This window comes from Malaclemys terrapin, chromosome 24, assembly GCF_027887155.1.
Source record: "Malaclemys terrapin pileata isolate rMalTer1 chromosome 24, rMalTer1.hap1, whole genome shotgun sequence".
In the NCBI taxonomy this organism is placed as follows: domain Eukaryota; kingdom Metazoa; phylum Chordata; order Testudines; family Emydidae; genus Malaclemys; species Malaclemys terrapin.
This window is the reverse complement of record NC_071528.1, coordinates 8676602-8695361: the sequence shown is the minus strand read 5'-3', so window position 1 is coordinate 8695361 and position 18760 is coordinate 8676602. Positions and strand designations below refer to the sequence as shown.

At 54.3% G+C, this 18760-nt stretch overlaps 1 protein-coding gene across 1 annotated transcript in view; it reads left to right on the top strand.

The window, feature by feature from the left end:
- LOC128828896 (basic proline-rich protein-like) overlaps nucleotides 1-18377 on the top strand; it is a 33066-nt gene extending 14689 nt beyond the window's left edge. The window contains exon 3 of the mRNA XM_054013928.1: nucleotides 17727-18377. Within this exon, the coding sequence (XP_053869903.1) occupies nucleotides 17727-18377 (651 nt within the window). The remainder of the gene's footprint in view (nucleotides 1-17726) is intronic.
- Nucleotides 18378-18760: the final 383 nt, after the last annotated feature.

The following is an 18760-nucleotide window of genomic DNA, read 5'->3' as shown; positions in this document are numbered from 1 at the left end:
CCCCAGATGCATGCACCACACCTCGCGCAATGGACGCTTGGCCTTGGCTGGGGCTTTTAGGTGCTACTGTCACATAGATAATAATTCAATGGAGGGGGGATGCCCGTCAGCGTCTCTTTTTCTAAAAAAAAATGGGTATTGGTTTCCAACGCCAGCGTCACACTTCTCCACTCCTGTCAGCGGGCCCCCATCACAATCTGTCTGGAACGGACGGATCTGTCCAGCAAAGTGACATCTGGACTCCTTGAGCCAGGGATCACTTGTAGATCACAGCAAGCGACTGAGATTTTCTTGCTAAGGAAACCAGTTCCCCAAAGAGATTGATGGAAGCCCTGGGACTATAGAGACACCAGGGTCTTGGCACATCTGCAACTGGCCGCAGCGGTGCTTTGCTGTGCAATCGTTTGGCAGGGGCTCAGCCGTGCTTCGACCCTCACGGTCGTCCTGCTACAGGAACAGCTGTTGGCATCTTAGTACCCAGCAGAGTTTGCCCCTGACGCTTCACCATCTCTTCACCCATCATCTTTGAAGATACTCTGTTCCTGAGGCTGGGTCTATGCTACACCGTTCTGCCAGCACCACTATGCCAGCGAGGAGGGTGAAAAAAATCATAGCTACGTCAGCTAGAAGGGTGACAAGATCACCCCCCTTAACTGATATAGCTATGCCGGGAAACCCCCAGTGTGAAAACAGCTCTGCTGACAGAGTGCTGCTGCTGTCCACACAGCTTGTGTCTTTCTGATCAGTGGTGTTTCTGCACCACCAGAACTCCTCTTTCTGTTGGCATACACTGTCTACCCTAGGGAGCTCCGCCGGCATTGGCTCTGCACAGCAGACCTGGCCTTAGACTCTCAGGATGAAATTCACCTGTGCAGAGGGTCAGTATAAGGCCATTGGCGTTAGATGGGATTTCAGCCTCGCCTTTGGTCCACAACCCCAGGGTGAAATCCGCCCTCCATGCTTAAGCACACTGTGACAAAGCTCTGTCCTTGTCTCCATGGGTCCTGCGTTTCCTGATGGATTTCGCTCGCCTCAGAGGTTCACTGTGACCTTCCCCTTAACCCTTCTCTCTCTAGAGACAAGGGTCATAGTCTACTGAGCCATTTTCATCATAAGCCAGCGAAGGAGGGGAGGAGAAGCTATCCTCCCTTGCACAGTCTCGGTTGTCTCCCAGTCTCAGTGATTAATCAGGGGGCAAAGGGGGGAGCCCAGGCCCGCCCTCTACTCCGGGCTCCAACCCAGGGACCCTAATAGTATCAGCTTTGGTAACTGACCTTTTAGGAACAGGACACGTACAATTCCCTGGGCTACTTCCCCGCAGCAGCCCCCACTTCCTCAAGCTCCACTTCACCCTTACCTCAGGGCCTCCTTCCTTGTACCTAGTATGCCTTATACAGCTCAGTCTCTCCAATAGCACAACTTCTCACAGCTCCTGACATGCGCACCCACCTGACTCACTGGGAGGCTTTTTAACTAGTTTCAGCCAGCCCCTGACTGGCTTCAGGTGTCCCAATCAACCTAGCAATCTCCACTGCCTTCTGGAAAGATCTTAATTGGCCCCAGGTGGCTTAATTGACCTGGAGCAGCTACCATTTACTTATCCTGGTACCAGGGATTTGTTTAGCCTGGGGCTAATATATCTATCTCCCATTACTTTTCTATAGCCATCTGGCCTTGCCCCGTCACAACACCTTGTACACCTCAGCCTTGAGTGCCTCACATTCCCCATTTCATGTGCTCCATTGTGCCGGTGGGTGGCAAGTACCTGGTGCTCCGATCAAAGACCCGCACAACACCCGGGGCTGCAACACAACCGGACAGAGCCAAAATGCTCAGCCCGAGGTCTGTGTGACACAAAATCTTGCAAGAGGGAAGCATAGCAAACCACTGTGCCCTCGAGGTAGAATTCACCACTGGGAACAGCTGGGATTCAGATCCATTCATGCAGTAACAGACCAGAGAGAGAGATGCTTTATTGTCATGTAAGAATGTTACATTTGTATTTATCCAAATCCCTTGTTTTTCTTTTGGCTTGATTTCTGGGTCATGGGGTCCAGTTTCTGGTAATTATTGTTTATCACGCCCCAGGTGTTTGAACTGAGCACTTTGGGACATAATGAAATTAATGGATAAAGTCAAGTCATTTCAATCCAAGACAGATTTTCTTTCTTTCCTTAATGAAAAGAGGATGTTCCAAACCAAAACCACAAAGAAAACACCATTAAAAGAATTAGAAGAGGCCGCGGTTTAATAAAATAATACTGGTTGTTTGCTTCTTTACAGGGCCTTTGATCTGGGAGACTCTAAGCACTTGGCAAAAGTTCACTAAGGAAGGACCACTCCACGTCTCAGTTCACCCATCTGTAAAGTGGGTGGAAGGTCTATGGGCTTGATCCAAAGGGCACTGAAGTCAAGGAGAAACTTTCCATTGATTTCAGCGAACGTTTGGATCCAGGGCCACCCGGGGGGGCAAGTGGGGCAATTTGTCCCGGGCCCCGCAGGGGCCCCCCACGAGAGTTTTCAGGGGTCCCCACGAGAGTTTTCGGCGGGTCTTCGGCGGCAGGTCCTTCAGTGCCGCCGAACACATCCAGAGCAAGTGAAGGCAGGATAGCTCAATGAAAGAGGGGAGAGGGATAGCTCAGTGGTTTGAGCATTGGCCTGCTAAACCCAAGGTTGTAAGCTCAATCCTTGAGGGGACCACTTAGGGATCTGGGGCAAAAATCAGTACTTGGTCCTGCTAGTGAAGACACGGGGCTGGACTCAATGACCTTTCAAGGTCCCTTCTGGTTTTAGGAGATACGATATCTCCATTAATTTATTTAAGGACCCACCGCCAAAGACCTGGAGCTTCTTCCACTCCGGGTCTTCAGTGGCAATTCGGCAGCGAGGGCTTCTTCTGCGGCGGGTCCTTCACTCGCTCTGGCAGGGCCGGCTTTAGCAGGTGCGGGGCCCCACACCGGGACACGAAGTGTCTCGCGCCCTCCGCCCGGGCCCTGCCTCGACTCCGCCCCCTCCCTGCCCCATTGGATCCCACCCTGGCCCCGCGTCTTCCCCAAGCATGCTGCATTCCTCCCCCTCACCCCTCCCTCCCAGGCTTGTGATGATCAGCTGTATGGCGGCACAAGCACTGGAGGGAGGGGGAGAAGCAGGACGTGGCTTTTTTTCCCTCCCCCGCTCCGCCGGTAGCCCCGGATGTTGTGGGGCCCTCTTAGGCGCGGGGCCCCATTCCGGGGAATCGGCCGAATCGGCTTAAAGCCAGCCCTGCGCTCCGGGACCCGCCGCCGAAGTGCCCCGAAGACCTGGAGCGGAAGGACCCCCGCCGCCAAAGACCCCAGGCCCCCTGAATCCTCTGGGTGGGCCCTGTTTGGATCAGGTCCTATGTGCCATGTTGAAGGACACACGACAAATTGGCGCAAAAGCCAAGAGTCCCAACTGACACTGTGCTTCTCCCCAGAACAGCCTGTCCAAACCTGCGCAAAAGGGAAAGACAGACAGTTCTGTCCTGCATGACTGAACAGAGAGACAAGCTGGGTGAGGCATTGTCTTTTAGTGGACTGACTTCTCTTGGCAGGAGAGCCATGGATAAAGGCATCTGGCAGTGACAAGGATGGGACTAGCAGAAACAGGAAGACAGTGGGTAGAACATGTAGATGCTGGCAGACAGAGACTACCCCATTATGTGTGCGCTACCTACATTCTCCGTAAGCCTGTGAGCCGAGAGACCTGTTCTCTCCCAAAGCAGCTACGTTCTCTTTAGGCTTGATGCCAGAGCCTGAAGAAACCTCTGCCCATGGGGGGGCTTGCAACCCAGCTGCGTAGCTTGCTAAGAACTCACTCGCCGCCGGAGTACAGCTGTTCTGCACCTGAGCTGGGCCCCCAGCTGATAAAGAGGCTGTTCTCTTAACCTAACACACTGGGTAACGCTAGTACACGCAGGATATGGCAGCGCCTTCGCCGGGCCCTGACCCGCAAGGATTCGGTTTCAAACGTGTCAGGAAAATCATCAGGCCTGGGGCAAAACTACGTGAAGCAGCCTGACCGCGAGCAGCAGGGAAAATCCAAGAAGAAGACTCCATGCGCGGAGTCGGGAACGCCACCAGCCTCATCTCATTGGGGGACCAGTGTCTGAGCCAGAGAGGAAACCTGGTCCAGTGGTTAGGGCATTAGCCAGGGGCCTGGGTTTGGGTAGCGCTGCCCTGCGATTGTGAGATTTGCAGCTACTATGGCAACGGGGCGGTTCTAGGTCCCTCAGACAGCTCTGCCATGGAGGCCGTCTCGTCACTAGGAAGCAACGTCGGGTTTTCGCCGTGTGCTAGCTAGCCTGTGTTAACTAACATGGATTATTCCGTATTATTTGTACTGTGGTAACTCCTAGAAACCCCATCATGGCGTTAGGCACCGTAGAGACAGAGAACAAAGAGATGGTCCCTGCTCCAAAGAGCTTCCAATTTGCAGAGTAAAATCCTAGGTGAGAACAAGACAGTTAGCAGCTTTCGTGTGTGTTAGCTGGTGGCGGGATCCCCTCCCCTCCCCTGCTGTGTGATGTGGGGCCATTCTCTTCCCGTTCTTTGTCTTGTCTGTTGGGATGTAAGCTGCTGGGGGCAGGGACTGTGTATATTCATCGCCCAGCACCATGGTGCCTGGATTTGAGTTGGAGCCCATAGGGGTTACCAGAATGCAAATAATAGTCAATTGCTGAACCAAGTCTTCATGGGAGCGATGCCCATTCCCCAAACAGGGGACTCTTCCCATCACCCACTTCATTGCAGATGCCATGAATATCCCATGCACTGGCTCCGTCTAGAGCACTACCCGGCCTTGCCCCAGCTCCTCCCATAAGCTGTGCCCACCCCCGGAGTGGCTCGTGGCAGGAGCCACGCATTTGTATTTCCTACCTGAATTGTGCAGTGCTGGTTGTTTTTCATTTCCGGGCGAGACGGGCGGTGTGAGCATCATGGTAATGGTTACACAAAGCAGCAACAAAATTCACGACTATCTCACTTAGTCTGGAGGAGGAAAAAGAGGCCTGGGACCAGATCTGTTGGCCCTGGGAAGTGTTTTTAGATTTTATAGCCCATGTGATCGTTTGGCCTCAACTTTGGCCTTTGTTTGAGGAATGATGCCTTTTTCCGTTACGGCAGGTCAGCTTCTGATCACAAAGAAATCCTCCCTATTTTTCCCCTCTTGCTTTCTCCCAGGTCATCCTCCGCACTGTCACTCATTCTCTCTTCCCCAGCCCTTCCTCCAGTTGAGTCAACAGCCTGGAAATTGGAGCAAAGCTAATACGAGAGCCGAATCTGGCTTGCCTGTGCCTGGTACATTCAGCCATTCCCAGGCCAGATGCAAGCTGACCCCACCAGCCTGTGGTGAATGAGGGCTTTCATGGGACTACCCCACCCTCCTAAAGACATTGTCCATGCCACTAAGCTCTCCCTGAAAGGGGAAATAGATTAACCCTGTAGCATGCCCTAAAGGTCAATATGTTCTGGCTATTTGGAACATACGACTTCATAGAATACCAGGGTTGGAAGGGACCTCAAGAGGTCATGTAGTCTAACCCCCTGCTCAAAGCAAGACCAATCCCCAAATGGCCCCCTCAAGGATTGAGCTCACAACACTGGGTTTAGCAGGCCAATGCTCAAACCACTGAGCTATCCAAGACCTTATCAGAGAAGTGGCTCATCTTGTCCAGGGTCCAGTGCCTGCGACAGTGGGCAGCACCAGTCTTGTGTGGCTTGAGACTTTGGCAGCTGGCTTGCACCCCCATGCTCCGATCCCAGCCTGATTAGGGAAGGCTCCCAAGGAACTATCTGCACTGGGCAAGGTGGAGCTGTTGAGGTTTGTGCCCTCAAGAATTATTGCCCATGAAAATCTGAAAACTCTTTGGGTTTCAAAAACCATTTTCAGTAGAAAAACATCCAATGTGACCCAAACCCAATTTTATTTTATTTTTTACAAACAGAAAAATCAGGTTTGGTTTTTTATTGGAAAAACTGGAAAATTTCAACCAGGAGGAAAGTTTTCCAAAAAATGTTGCCCCGCTCTGATAGCCCAAATCCATCTCTCCTTCCCATTTATGTCTCCCCCGTAACATCCCCCAGGAACAAAAACTTCATTCTACCTTTTGTCCACAAAGAGGGCAAATGGAGCACTGTATGAGAGGCAAGCTAGTGTGCGCTTGGGGGAAGGTATATGTAAGAGGGGACAAAGAAGCGTGGGTTCGAGTGTATGTAAGAGGGAGAACATAAGAACAGCCAGACTGGGTCAGACCAAAGGTCCATCTAGCCCAGTATCCTGTCTTCCGACAGTGGCCAGTGCCAGGTGCTTCAGAGGGAATTAACAGAACAGGTGATTCATCCCATTGCCCATTCCCAATGTGATGGGTTCCCCCAACCTTGGGGTTCCACCTGGAACTGCGGTACCGCTGAGGCCCCCTGCTCCACCAGCCTGGGCTCCCTTTACACTGTATTGCTGTGACAAGCTCTCTCCAGGCTCCAGCACACATACAAGTAGGGACACACCCAGCTGCAGTTACATGCAGACGCTGTGATCCGCCCTGCATGGGAAGGGTCCAGGCACGCACCCCCTCTGGAGTGTAAACCCAAAATTATACTAACTTGCGCTGCACGGGGAATTGTACAGCGTGAGCTCATGAAATGTGCGGAGAGGAATATACAACAGCTTTTTGCCTCGAGTTAGGACTCCCACACACTGGTTTTAGATAAAACAAAAACAAGTTTATTAACTACAAAAGATAAAGTTTAAGTGATTATAAGGGGTAGCAAACATATCAAAGCAGATTACCTAGCAAATAAACAAAAAAACCCAAACTGAGAGTACTATACTACATAGATAGGACATGAAAAGCCAATTCTCACCTGACGTGATGATATAAGCAGACTGCAGATTGCTCACAGCTTGGAATCCCCAGGTGTTCCATTCACAGGCTAAAAAACCCTTTAGCCTGGGTCCAGCACTTCCCCCCAGGTCAGTCTTTGTTCCCCAGGTGTTTCCAGGAGTCTTTTTGGGTGGGGAAGTCAGTGAAGAACCATGATGAAGTCACTCCCCTGCCTTATATAGACTTTGCATACGGTGGGAACCCTTTGTTTCAAAGCTTGGTTCCCACGCAAGTTAGTGGAAAAATACTGACATCCCAAGATAGAGTCCAGCACCATGTGATCTGGTCACATGTCCCCGTAGTGTCACAGCAGCCATTGTCTGCAGCATCCTCAGGAAGGCTCCCCAGGTGGGAAATAAGTTTCATCTAAGGTCTATTGTTCTCTCTAATGGCTCATTAACTTGAATGGGCCTTTCCCAGCCAGCCATCTAGACCAAGGTTTCTCAGACTGAGGTCTGCGGACCCCCGGGAGGCCTCAAGGGAACTCCAGGGGGTCTGTGAGTCATGTCCAGAGCTGCCAGCCCTGCTGATCAACTCCTCCCGCTCCCTCCCAGTGCCTCCTGCACACTGCAGAACAGCTGTTCAGCGGCATGCAGGAGGTGCTGGGAGGTTGGGGGAGGAGCAGAGATGGGGCACACTCAGGGGAGGGGATGGAAAGAGGCGGGGAAGAGGAGGGGTGGGGCCTGCTGGGAAGAGGATGGGGTGGCCTGGGGGGAAGAGGTGGAGTGGGGACAGGGCCTGGGGCTGAGCATAAGGCTTGGGGGTCCATGAAAATTTTTAAATAAAAATGGGGGTCTTTGGGTTGCTGAAGTTTGAGAACCGCTGATCTAGGTGGAGAGCCTTTTGCCTAGTGGGCGTTGCCCAGGAATAGCTACAAGTGAAATAGATTAAAAAATTAAAATTAAATTAATGGAGATATCCTATCTCCTAGAACTGGAAGGGACCTTGAAAGGTCATTGAGTCCAGCCCCCTGACTTCACTAGCAGGACCAAGTACTGATTTTGCCCCAGATTCCTGGGTAACCCCCTCAAGGATTAAACTCACAACTCTGGGTTTAGCAGGCCAATGCTCAAACCACTGAGCTATCCCTCCCCTACACAGATAATATTCACAGACAATATTCATAACTTCAGATGCAAAAACGATGCATGCATACAAATAGGATAATCATATTCAGCCAATCATAACCTTTCCAATGACATCTCACATGATTCATCTTGCATAAAATACATCATAACTATGTCATCATCAGCTCCTAATAATGTCACTGTGAAGAATACGGGGTACAGTGTCACACCCAGCTTCTGGCAAAACCAAAGCTAGGGACACCCTCCCTGCCCATCCTGGCTAATAGCCATTGATGGACCTGTCCTCCGTGAACTTATCTAGTTCTTTTTTGAACCCTGTTATAGTCTTGGCCTTCACAACAGCCTCTGGCAAAGAGTTCCACAGGTTGACTGTGCGTTTGTGTGAAGAAATACTTCCTTTTGTTTGTTTTAAACCTGCTGCCTATTAATTTCATTTGGTGACCCCTGGTTCTTGTGTTATGAGAAGGAGTAAATAACACTTCCTTATTTACTTCCTTCACACCGGTCATGATTTCATAGACCTCAATCATATCCCCCCTTAGTCACCTCTTTTCCAAGCGGGTGGGATTGAGGAAGAAGTATGTATAAGGAGAAGTATGGTGTGTGTGTGTGTGTGTGTGTGTGTGTGAGAGAGAGAGAGAGAGAGAGGGAGGGAGGGGGGATGTGTTGTGTGGGGAAGGTAGATTACATGCATAAGGCAGACCTGGCTGAAATGAAGTCGTAAGATGGCCTTACGCATAAAGTCAGGAATCTGATGAGAACATCCTATTGAAATTAGTTACTGCAAGTCCTGTTATTGGAAGGGACGGGCCAACTCCCACACATAGCCCATGAATTATGAGCATGCTCAGGTTGAAATGTGGCAGAATAAACCTAATAATATTTTTATGACCCTTTTTCTTTTCACCCGGGGCTGGGCGCTGGACATATGATGTACAGAGAGGGAGTTGCTCCACATGCATCTCTTTGATTAATGGGTCAGTTTATTAGCAGGTTACAAATCCAAATTGCAAAGAGCTGATTCACTAAGAGCGAGCCAGAACCATCGGCAGTGCTGGGAAGCCCAGGTAAAGGGACCAAACGCTGCAGCGAGGTGTTTTTTTCAGTCTTCTTTGTGCCTGTTCCAGGCATAAGCCATTTTGAGTGCATCTACCCAGGGGAAATGGGGGAGCCAAGGGCACAGGAAACTTTGTGGTCTAGTGGTTAGGGCACTAAAGTAGGAGCCAGGACACCTGGGTTCTACTGTGCGATGTTGGTCAGATCATTTCTCCAGGGTATCCCCTCCCATTTTGTCTCATCGCTTAAGAATGTAGCTCCCTGAGGCGGGGGCCGTCTCAGTTTCCGTGTATGGACAGAGCCCAGCACAATGGAACCGTTGTAATACACAGAATACAGCTCCCCACATTGGAAATGGGTAATAAAAGTGGCCCCAGTGGTAGGAGACGGCCAGGGGCAGGGAGTTCTACCAGTGCTGCCCTCCCCATGCCACTGCTTCTCTAGGCATGTCCAGGGAGATGCTGACATGCTGCTCTTCTCCCCATCCCCAAGTTGCTTCCAGGGGGACTGTGGAGTGGGTCTTTGCTCCCTCCTTGACCCCTTTCCCTCCGTCCAGGGAACAGAGTGGTGGGGTTGGGGAGCATCCGGAGTGGTGCCCTGAGTGTCCTTGCCAGCCTCAGTAACTGACCACCACAGCTCCAGGCGTCCTTAGCCACCACTGCGCTTTATTACATCCCTGGAGCCCCACCGCCTGCAGGGCTATTTGCCTACTGGGCAGAGTCAGTAGCCAGCGTCCCCCACCCCCCGGCGGTGGGAGCAGCCAGCCCTGCCTTCCTTCAGGCTCCCTCCTCTCATCCCTGCCTGCCTACATGGCCCCCGCTGCTGGGCTTCAAGCCACCCCATGAGCCCCTCGGCTCAGTCAATGGGCACCCTCGGCCAACTGCCTGTCTTCCGGTCAGGTGCCAATGGATGCAGCCTGATGGGGATGGGAGCGGCAATGTGGGGTTAGCTCCCCCTGGCCCAACAAGCCACTCTCCCTTCCCTACCCTGGTCTTCTCTGTGCCCCGGGAGGTGGGCAGATCTCCGCCGAGCATCTCACAGTCGTTGAAGTTTGCAGTCCCCTTCAGGTTCTTTATGTCCCAGGGGGATTCACCTGCCTGCAGGGGCTCCTTTGAGTATGGGCATGCCAGGGAGCAGAAAGGCAGGAGAGCAGCTCTTCGCTCTGCCTGTCACAGGGAGGCGGTGGGGACTGGAGCAGGAGCCCCACTGCAGAGAGAAGGGAGTGGGAGACAGCAACCGAAAACTGATCTTCATCTGTCAGGATTTGGGTTAGGACTCCTCACGCCAACGCATTGCATCGGAGTTCCAGGGCCTGATCCGCCATTGCGCTGGGTATGTGAACACACACGCTGCAAGATCACCGGGAATCAGGCTCCTTGTCTGTTCAGGCCTCATGGGTGCTCCCATAAGTGCCCCGGTGAGTTCTCTGACAATTGCCGCATGGACACGTCGTCTACACTGCAGCATTCACCCCTTAAATCCCCCCGGGGGAACTGAGTTTTCCCAGTGGGTCTGAGTTTTCCCAGTATCATCAGACAGTCCCGTGTGAGTCCTTCAGGCCACGGTATTTGTCAAGGACCTTGCCCAGACGCCAATGGGAAGTGATAATGAGATTGCTGCAGGGGTCTCCAGCCAGGTCACACCTCATCAGGCAGGAAGGTCACAAACCTCAGCAGCATTCAGGCCTTAACATGTTTCAAACCAAATGTAAGCCCTGGAGTCAAACCACCTTGTTCTTGGATTCCTCACCCGGCAAGCAATGTGCACGATTTGCCCAGCGTTTGGATGGGCGTCCTCCTACTGAGCGAATGGGCTAAGGAAACACAGCAGTGGCACTGTGACCTACCTGTGATGTTTGGGATACAGAGGTCATCCTTGAGTCTGGAGATGGACCCTGTGGCTTTCTGGGCATCTCCAGCTCGCTGCCTACTGTTGCCACACTCGGTTTTCCTAAGACACGGCCCGAGCAGAGATGGAAGGGACTGCATCAGGGATGTACCCAAGGTACTCTGCAAAGCCAGCTAGGGGACGGATTCTATTCCTATTCCATTCTTTTCTACAAAATACTCCGAAAGTTGCTGGTAGCTGGAGATGCTTGGGTCTGGGACAGAGTGGGGACAGTCTGGGATAATAAACCATCTGGCAGTGGAGAAAAATATATCCTGCTGGGCTTGCTATGGCAGCGAACAAGGTCCATCTCTTCACCGCAGGGCACCTGAGGACCATGGAGGTCTTTCCACTGTCCCAGGCGGAGTTAGTTGTCTCTCCAGTTGACGTGGGGAGTGGTGGAGCCTCCATGCAAGACTGGGGCAGGAAAGATGGAGGGGTCTGTGGCATTTCCAGGAACAGTCTTGGGTTGCTGGTAGTTGGACCCCCAAGGGATGGGCAGCACAGAAATTCCTTAGGTAGCTTAGACAGGCCAATTTCCTTCCTTCCTGAGAACCTGAACTCGGGCAGAGATTGGTTCAGTTGCCTATTTTGGAGTTCGCCCCTCCCCATTTGTGGGATTGTTAGCTCCGCGGCAGGAAACACGGCTGAGATGGTATTGCTGGCAAGAGAACAACAGCTTAATGGGATTCTCTTAGCGATGGCTCTTGGGAGGGCTACTGTTTCGGGGGATTTATCTAATGCCCTTGATGCCGTCAAGTACAGTACCCTAATCTCCATGACAAGTGTTCACAAAAGGAGAATTGCATTAGTCCCGCTCTTATCTGTCTAATGGGAAACATATTGAAAGGAGCAGCCTGGAATCTGATCTTCACCTCCGGCAGCTGAGCCGGCCCACAAGGAGCTGTTCCTGGGCCTGTTTCCTCTCATTTGTACAGGAATAACTCGTGTCCTGATCAGAGCGTCCTAATTGCCCTTTGGATACAGCTGAGGGGAGGGATCCAGTTACGGAAACGCGAGGGGGGCTCCAGGATTGTTCTCTCCTTAGACATCAATCTAATCATAAAGCGGAGACTTTGCGATGCTTCGAGCGAGTTTTGCTCAGCGCCAAGCCAGGGGGCTGCTCCCAGCTCCTGATTTCTGTTTTATAAACAAGGGACTATTCTGGATGCTGGCAAGGTTCTTCCTTGAAAGCCAGGCGTTTTCGTAAGAAATACACACAGAGATTGCAGAGTGCCTACTCCCATGGGAGGGCCGTTACCGGCACAAGCGGTACCCTGAACAGCAGTGGGAGGAAGGGGTTCACGGTCCGGCCAAAAATAGTTTCCCTGTTGAGTCCTTCCATAGTTAAAAATAAAGGGCTAGATGGTGGCACTCTTACTCATTGCGAGTAGTACCCTACTTTACAAGTAGCCCCATGAATTCAGGGGAATTACTCATTGGGGAAGTTACTAAACAGGTTGATTCATGGTATCCCCCATCTGGCCTGACTTAATTAGGTTCCACATACCGCTGGATGGCGCCTCCTCCTGGCAGTTCTGGGGATTAGCTCTGCCAGGCCAACATCCCTTCCGGTGGTTGCACGCCATCGCTCTGTCTCTTGCTCCTCTCATTCCAGGCACTGCAGCCTCCTCGTCGTGACTCAGCCCGCAGGCCAGGGCAGTACCTGGTTTCCCCATCCAGGGGGATGTGTCCAAGTCCGGTCTCGCCAGCAGCCTCAGGCAGTCTTCCCTTTCACCGCCCCATGGTGCCACTCCCTCAGGGGCTGGTGAGGGAACCCGGGCCTGCCCCCTACTCTGGGTCCTAGCTCAGGGACCATCGAATGAGCAGCCAAGGTCTGTTTCCTCTTGGGTTTTACTGCCTTTCCCTGAGCTCTTTCCTTACCATCTGGCACTCCCCCATCTCTGGGTTTGCCAGCCTCCTCCCTGTCTCTGTAGCTCCAAACACACCTCCCTTCTCCCAGAGAATCACTGCAGCCTTTCCCAGCAGCCCCCCTTCTGCTGCCGACTTCCTGCCTTGTTCCCCCTCAGCTGGGCTCCCTCACTCAGCCAGGGGATTACGTAGCCACCTGATTGCCCTCAGCTGCGGCCTGGTGGGTTAATTAGCCCCCTTCTCCGTCTGCCCGTGTGGGGAAGCATCTCTCTGGGGAAGCAGATAGACCACTCCTCTAACTGGCTTTGCAGAGTCCCTGGTGCGTGTATGCAGTCATAACTCCTTTCCAGGTCTGCCTCCTCCAGGCCAGGAGCTAGGGAAACCCAGGGCGGACATTGGCAGCAGAGGTGGGGAGCTGGAGACCCAGAGAGAACCACAGGGTCTGCCTGTGGCCAGCAGCCTCACAACAGGAGCCTCTTTAAAACCATCCCAGCTGGGCCCTGCCTGTTCACTGCAGCATCCAGTCTCCAGGCTTTGCTCTCGCATTGATAAATGATGTTGGAGCCCGGCTCTGCATTCCTCCCAACAGAGCGATGTGTGAAAGACTCACCTGCCACTCTCGCTTTGGGTGGCCCTGCCAGGGTCCTCTCACGCCGTGAGCCGCGCTCACCCCTCCAGTTTACATTCCACCCCGCGGATAATCCCTTTGACAAAGCATAACCAGTTTGAACGTGCTGCCTTCCTGTTTTATTGGCCCGCCTTGCGAGCCCGGCGCTGGCTGAGGTTTCGCAGCTGTAACCTGCCTGCGTGATCAGGTTTCTAAGCCTTGCCTCGCTGCCCTGGGAGCAGCCGAGCGAGGAAGGTGTTTACTCAAAAGAGTTTGTGCCCCATGGACCGCGCTCTGCCATCTGGAGCGAGGGGGGTGGAATGCAGAGGTGCCAAAGGGGTTTGCAAGGGAACCAGAGTGAGCCTGTCCTGCCACCCATGCCGCCACGGGCCCACTGCTATTTTTAGCGCACTAGCTCAAGCGGAGCTAGCGTGTGTACGTCTACCCGAGCTGGGATCTACACCTCCCATCTGTAGCCCCGACGCAGAGCCCATGAGCGACTGTCCTTGCTCCCAGAACTTCCAGTCTAAACAGACAAAGGGTGAGAGGAGAAACAGGTGCAGAGCGGGAAAGGGACTTGACCGTGGTTACCAGCAGGTCAGTGGCAGCTGGGGAAGAACAATTTTAAACGGCTCCCCCGGCCCAGGGCAGGGTTTCCCAAATGGTGAGTTGTGAGGGTCACAGGAAGGTTCTAGATGTGTCCTGGGTCCGGTGTGCAGAGGAGGCCTGAGGGTGGGTCAGGCTGGAGAGCGAGAGCCGTGACAGAGAGGCAGGCGGGCCACGGCTGAGCAGCACGACAAGGTTGCAATGCTTGGAGTGGGGAGCCAGGCCCACCCCATGGGACAGGAGCCACCGCTGTAGGCTGAGGGCTGGCCAGGCTCGCTCACCAGCCCTCCCCCTCGGGGTCTCCCCGCTGGGCTGGGCCGAGGTGCTGGGGAGGAGGGTTCTGCTGAGGGGAGGAGGTGGTGCAAAGGCCATGGACTCTGCTCCTTAAGCCCTTACCAAGGGGCTGTCTACACCTGGGGTATTTGTAACCAAACGGATATTGCTGTGCCTCTGCCCAGGTGCGAGAAGGGGCTGACACTGCTCTGCCTTGCCCCAGTTTGAAAGTAGGCACCAGCGCATCACACTCCATGCAAATATCCCCAGAAGCTCCAGGCCTTGAGGCAAAATTCCCACTGGTGTCAATGCACGGTACACATTACCAAGCGCTCTCTTTGAGTGGTGAGCACGTAACCCATTGATCAGCCCATTGCGGGTCCCCCTTGGCGGATCTGAGTTTATTCCAGCGTTGTGTAGTGGGGGGCGTTTCTTTAGCTCACAGTGTGAAGACTTATGCTTTCAGGTCTAGAGGTCGCTAGTTCAATCCCCGATGTGTAGGGCAAGATGGGGGTTAGCATAAGTGCACTTAGCCCCTCTCTACAAGTCTTGCATCTCCCAAGCAAGCTCTCTCTTTGCAGGCCGGGGAGCAGTGTGAAATAGCCCTGGGTGCAGGCCAGAAGGGTGGCTTCTCTGGGCACCACCAGCTTCCAGGGGGTGTCATGCTGCTTGGATGGATCTGGGGGGGTTTGGCCCAGCCACGCAGGAGGGAGCATCGACAGTTTTATGAGCGGAGTGCATCCTTGTGAAGGAGTCAAATTCTAACAGCCTTACCGCCCCACATCTCCCTTTGTTTGCCCACCGACCACCTGTGTGAGGCAAGGGTGGGGAGACGGTGAATAGCTCCTGAAAATGGGACCGAAAGTCAACTCCCAAAACCTCTTGGATGAGTAGGAGAAGTTCCCTTTCCAGTGACACATGGCCTGACTTTCCTCGTCCAACTGGCCACGGGGAGTCCAAGGCAGGCTGCCGGTGCCCTCTGACTGTCGGAAATCTATCGCTGAGAATGCTCTTGATTTCTGAGTGAATTAGCAAGGCTTTGTACAGGAGTCGATTACTGTGGCTTTATAACTTGCATCCCCCACTATTCCCCTCCCTAAGCTAGCAGGACTCCAGGAATATCTGGCCAAAGCACCTTCTCCTCCCACAACGGAAGCATGAACTAGGCGTCATGTCTTTGCTCTGGAATCTGCTGTCTGCTTACAGCTATGCAGAGAAAACCTTTCCTCCAGGCCTGCTCTAGACAGCACCTACGGGGCTTGCTCCTCCCCGTCAGAGCCTCGTGGCATCAGGGGAGTCGTGCATACGTGTGCTGCACGGGGCTGAGATAGTGTGGTGCTAATTGTGTTTTACACTAGCACAGAGCATCTGTCCTGTGGGTCGCCATCAGCATAGCCACAGCAGTGTGGATAGGAGCTTATGATCACGGTCTCCTTGGGTTGGATTCAAGCTGGCACCCTGGAGAGAAATAGCCAGGATTAGCCTCCGAGACAGGTAGGACTTCAAGTGCTATCCAGTAGCTTGATCTCTGCAGTGCGCACACACACACACACACACACACACACACACACACACACACACACACACACACACACACACACACACACACACACCCTTGTGACCTAAATAGCACAAACAACTGCATCCCCATCGGCGCTTAGAGAAGCAGCTGGGTAATTAGGAGGAACATGAACTTAATTTCCAGGAGGGGAAAGAAGAGGAAGAAAAAAAGCAAATAGGATTATATTTGACAGGAGGAAATTAAAAGTTACTTAATCACAGAGCAATTAAAGAAAGTTTCCTAAACTGCGCAGCTGGCAAGGAATGTCTCTAGCTGCCTAGGATGGGGGCTACAGGACCCAATGCAGCGTCTATCCGCACTTCCTGCCAGTTCTGTCAGCACAGAGAGCTCTTGCTACTCAATGCCCTTTTCTAGCTATCTATTCCTAAAGCACCCATCATTTTCTAACGCCAGCTTACCCTACCGGCTTACCTTTGTTGGGGAATGATGAGAAGGCGGTGGGCTCGCAAACACGTGCTGCTCTCCGGCCACATCTACTTGGCCAGTGCTCTTCCCAGCTCAGCGTGATCAGACTGGTAGTGAGACGGGAGGCAGGGAGGTAAGGCAGGGCTGGTGGTGACTCATTCTACAACCTGAGGCAGTGCCGTGGTACCCCCAGGACAGAGAGCTGCGGGAGAGGCAGAGCAGGAAGAGGGGTTGATCCGATACGAATGCTGGCTGGGAGTGGGGCTTTAGCCTAAACACGGGCTGCTGATGGGGTCATGTAGCCAGTGGTGCATTGATGTTGGAGACCTCGAGGCTGGTTCCGATGTACGTTCCCAGCAGCTGCTGCTAGTTTAAAGGTTGTTTTCTACGTGTCCTGAGCAATAAGATCTGACACGTTGCAGCCCAGGGGCCTTCTGACAAGCGGCTCATGAGACGTGATGGTGACGGACAGCTGGCAGTCCATCACAGTGCTCCGTAGGAGGGCAACTGCCTGAGCCAGCTCATGGGGGCAAAACCCAAGAGAAGCGTGAGTGATGGCCAATGTCAGCTGGAAAAGAATTCCCAGCCAGATCGAACGGAACGAGATGCGCCGGGTCAAATTCCACCACACGCACCAGCACCGCGGTGGGCTTGTCAGGACTCTGCCAGCGGCCCGAGTGTGACACGTTCCCCTTTGTGGCTCAGCCACGGAGAGTGTGGGTCTCTGACAGCTCTCAGCTCTGGCTCTTCCGCTCAAGTTCTAGGAGACTCACGCTTTTAGCTCTCGAGATCCCTGGTTGGGTTTCTCGTGGCAGTCCAGAGGCTGGCCGTCACACGAGGAGGGCTCCTCTGGGTCCCCAGGAATAAGGACCCCGTGGATCAGTGGGTTCCAGGTGCCTGATCCACCGAGCATAGGAGTCTGCTCCAGCTCTGGGCTAGAGACCCTGGATCAAGCTGTAGCAATTCATGCCTTTAGCTCTGGAGCCCCATAGCACCAGGTACTGGTAAGATAAATACCCCCGGGGTGGTGAGAACCCAGCTCCAAATGGTTCTGAGCAAGACAAGAGCTCCTCCCCAGACAGGGAGGGACAGACAATGATTATTAGTAATACAGGAGCTGGGCCAGCAAGGAACCAGCTGAATCTTGTCCCCAGCCCCAGGCTTCTCTGTAGCTCACTCTTTCCTTCTTTCCCTCCTTTCAAGTCCCCCGAACATGCACAGCCTCCACCGCTATGATCCAACTGGGCTCAGCACCACTGTGTACCGCTAACAAGCCCTGGCCTCTGCCTTGAGCCTTCCTCCAGGGCTCCCCCTCCTCTGCCTCACAGCTCCCCCTCGGTGCTGCCTCCGCTCTGTTAGAACTGCCCACTCGGCACCATTCTGTGCTGCAGCAAAGCCCCTCTGCTCCCCCTCTGCTGCATTGCAACTTCCCTCTGCTGCACCTTTCCCCAGGGCGTCGGAGCCCGGGCCCGCACCGGGCCCCACTCCCCAGGGCGTCGGAGCCCGGGCCCGCGCTGGGACCCTCTCCCCAAGGCGTTGGAGCCCATGCCCACGCCGGGCCCCTCTCCCCAGGGCGTCGGAGCCCATGGCTGCGCCGGGCCCCTCGCCCCAGGGCGTCGGAGCCCATGCCCGCGCCGGGCCCCTCGCCCCAGGGCGTCAGAGCCCATGCCCGCGCCGGGCCCCTCTCCCCAGGGCGTCAGAGCCCATGCCCGCGCCGGGCCCCTCTCCCCAGGGCGTCAGAGCCCATGCCCGCGCCGGGCCCCTCTCCCCAGGGCGTCGGAGCCCGGGCCCACGGCGTCGGAGCCCGTGCCCGTGCCGGGCCCCACTCCCCAGGGCGTCGGAACCCGGGCCCACGCCGGGCCCCTCGCGCCAGGGCGTCGGAGCCCATGCCTGCGCCGGGCCCCGCTCCCCAGGGCGTCGGAGCCCATGCCCGCGCCGGGCCCCTCTCCCCAGGGCGTCGGAGCCCGGGCCCGTGCCGGGCCTCTCACCCCAGGGCGTCGGATCCCATGCCCGCGCCGGGCCCCTCACCCCAGGGCGTCGGAGCCTGTGCCCGCGCCAGGCCCCTCACCCCAGGGTTCCCCCTTCCTCCTGCAGTGGCTCTGAGCTCCCACACTCTGTACATCATCCCAGATTCTAATGGCCCCTGTGTAATTCAGCCAGAAGGGCAAGGGCTCCGAGGGCTTTGCTGAACCCGGGGTGAAAATGGGGCAGCCAGAGAATAGGGACGTGCCGGGGCCTGAAGGCAGCAGACAGGTCTGTTCAGAATGACGATTCCTTTCTGTAATGTTCTTGCCCAGTGCCGCTGGGACTGGAGGTGTTGCTGGAACAGCAGGCGCAGAACTAACAGTAAATGAGCCGTTTTCCGTTCGTTTCTGCCCTGGTGGCTCGCCCCGACGAGCGCTGTTGTTTTCTGTAATAACAGCGGCTAGCGGATGATCGGTTACCGCTCTAATGAAGGCTCCTGCCACATGAAGAATAAGCAGAGG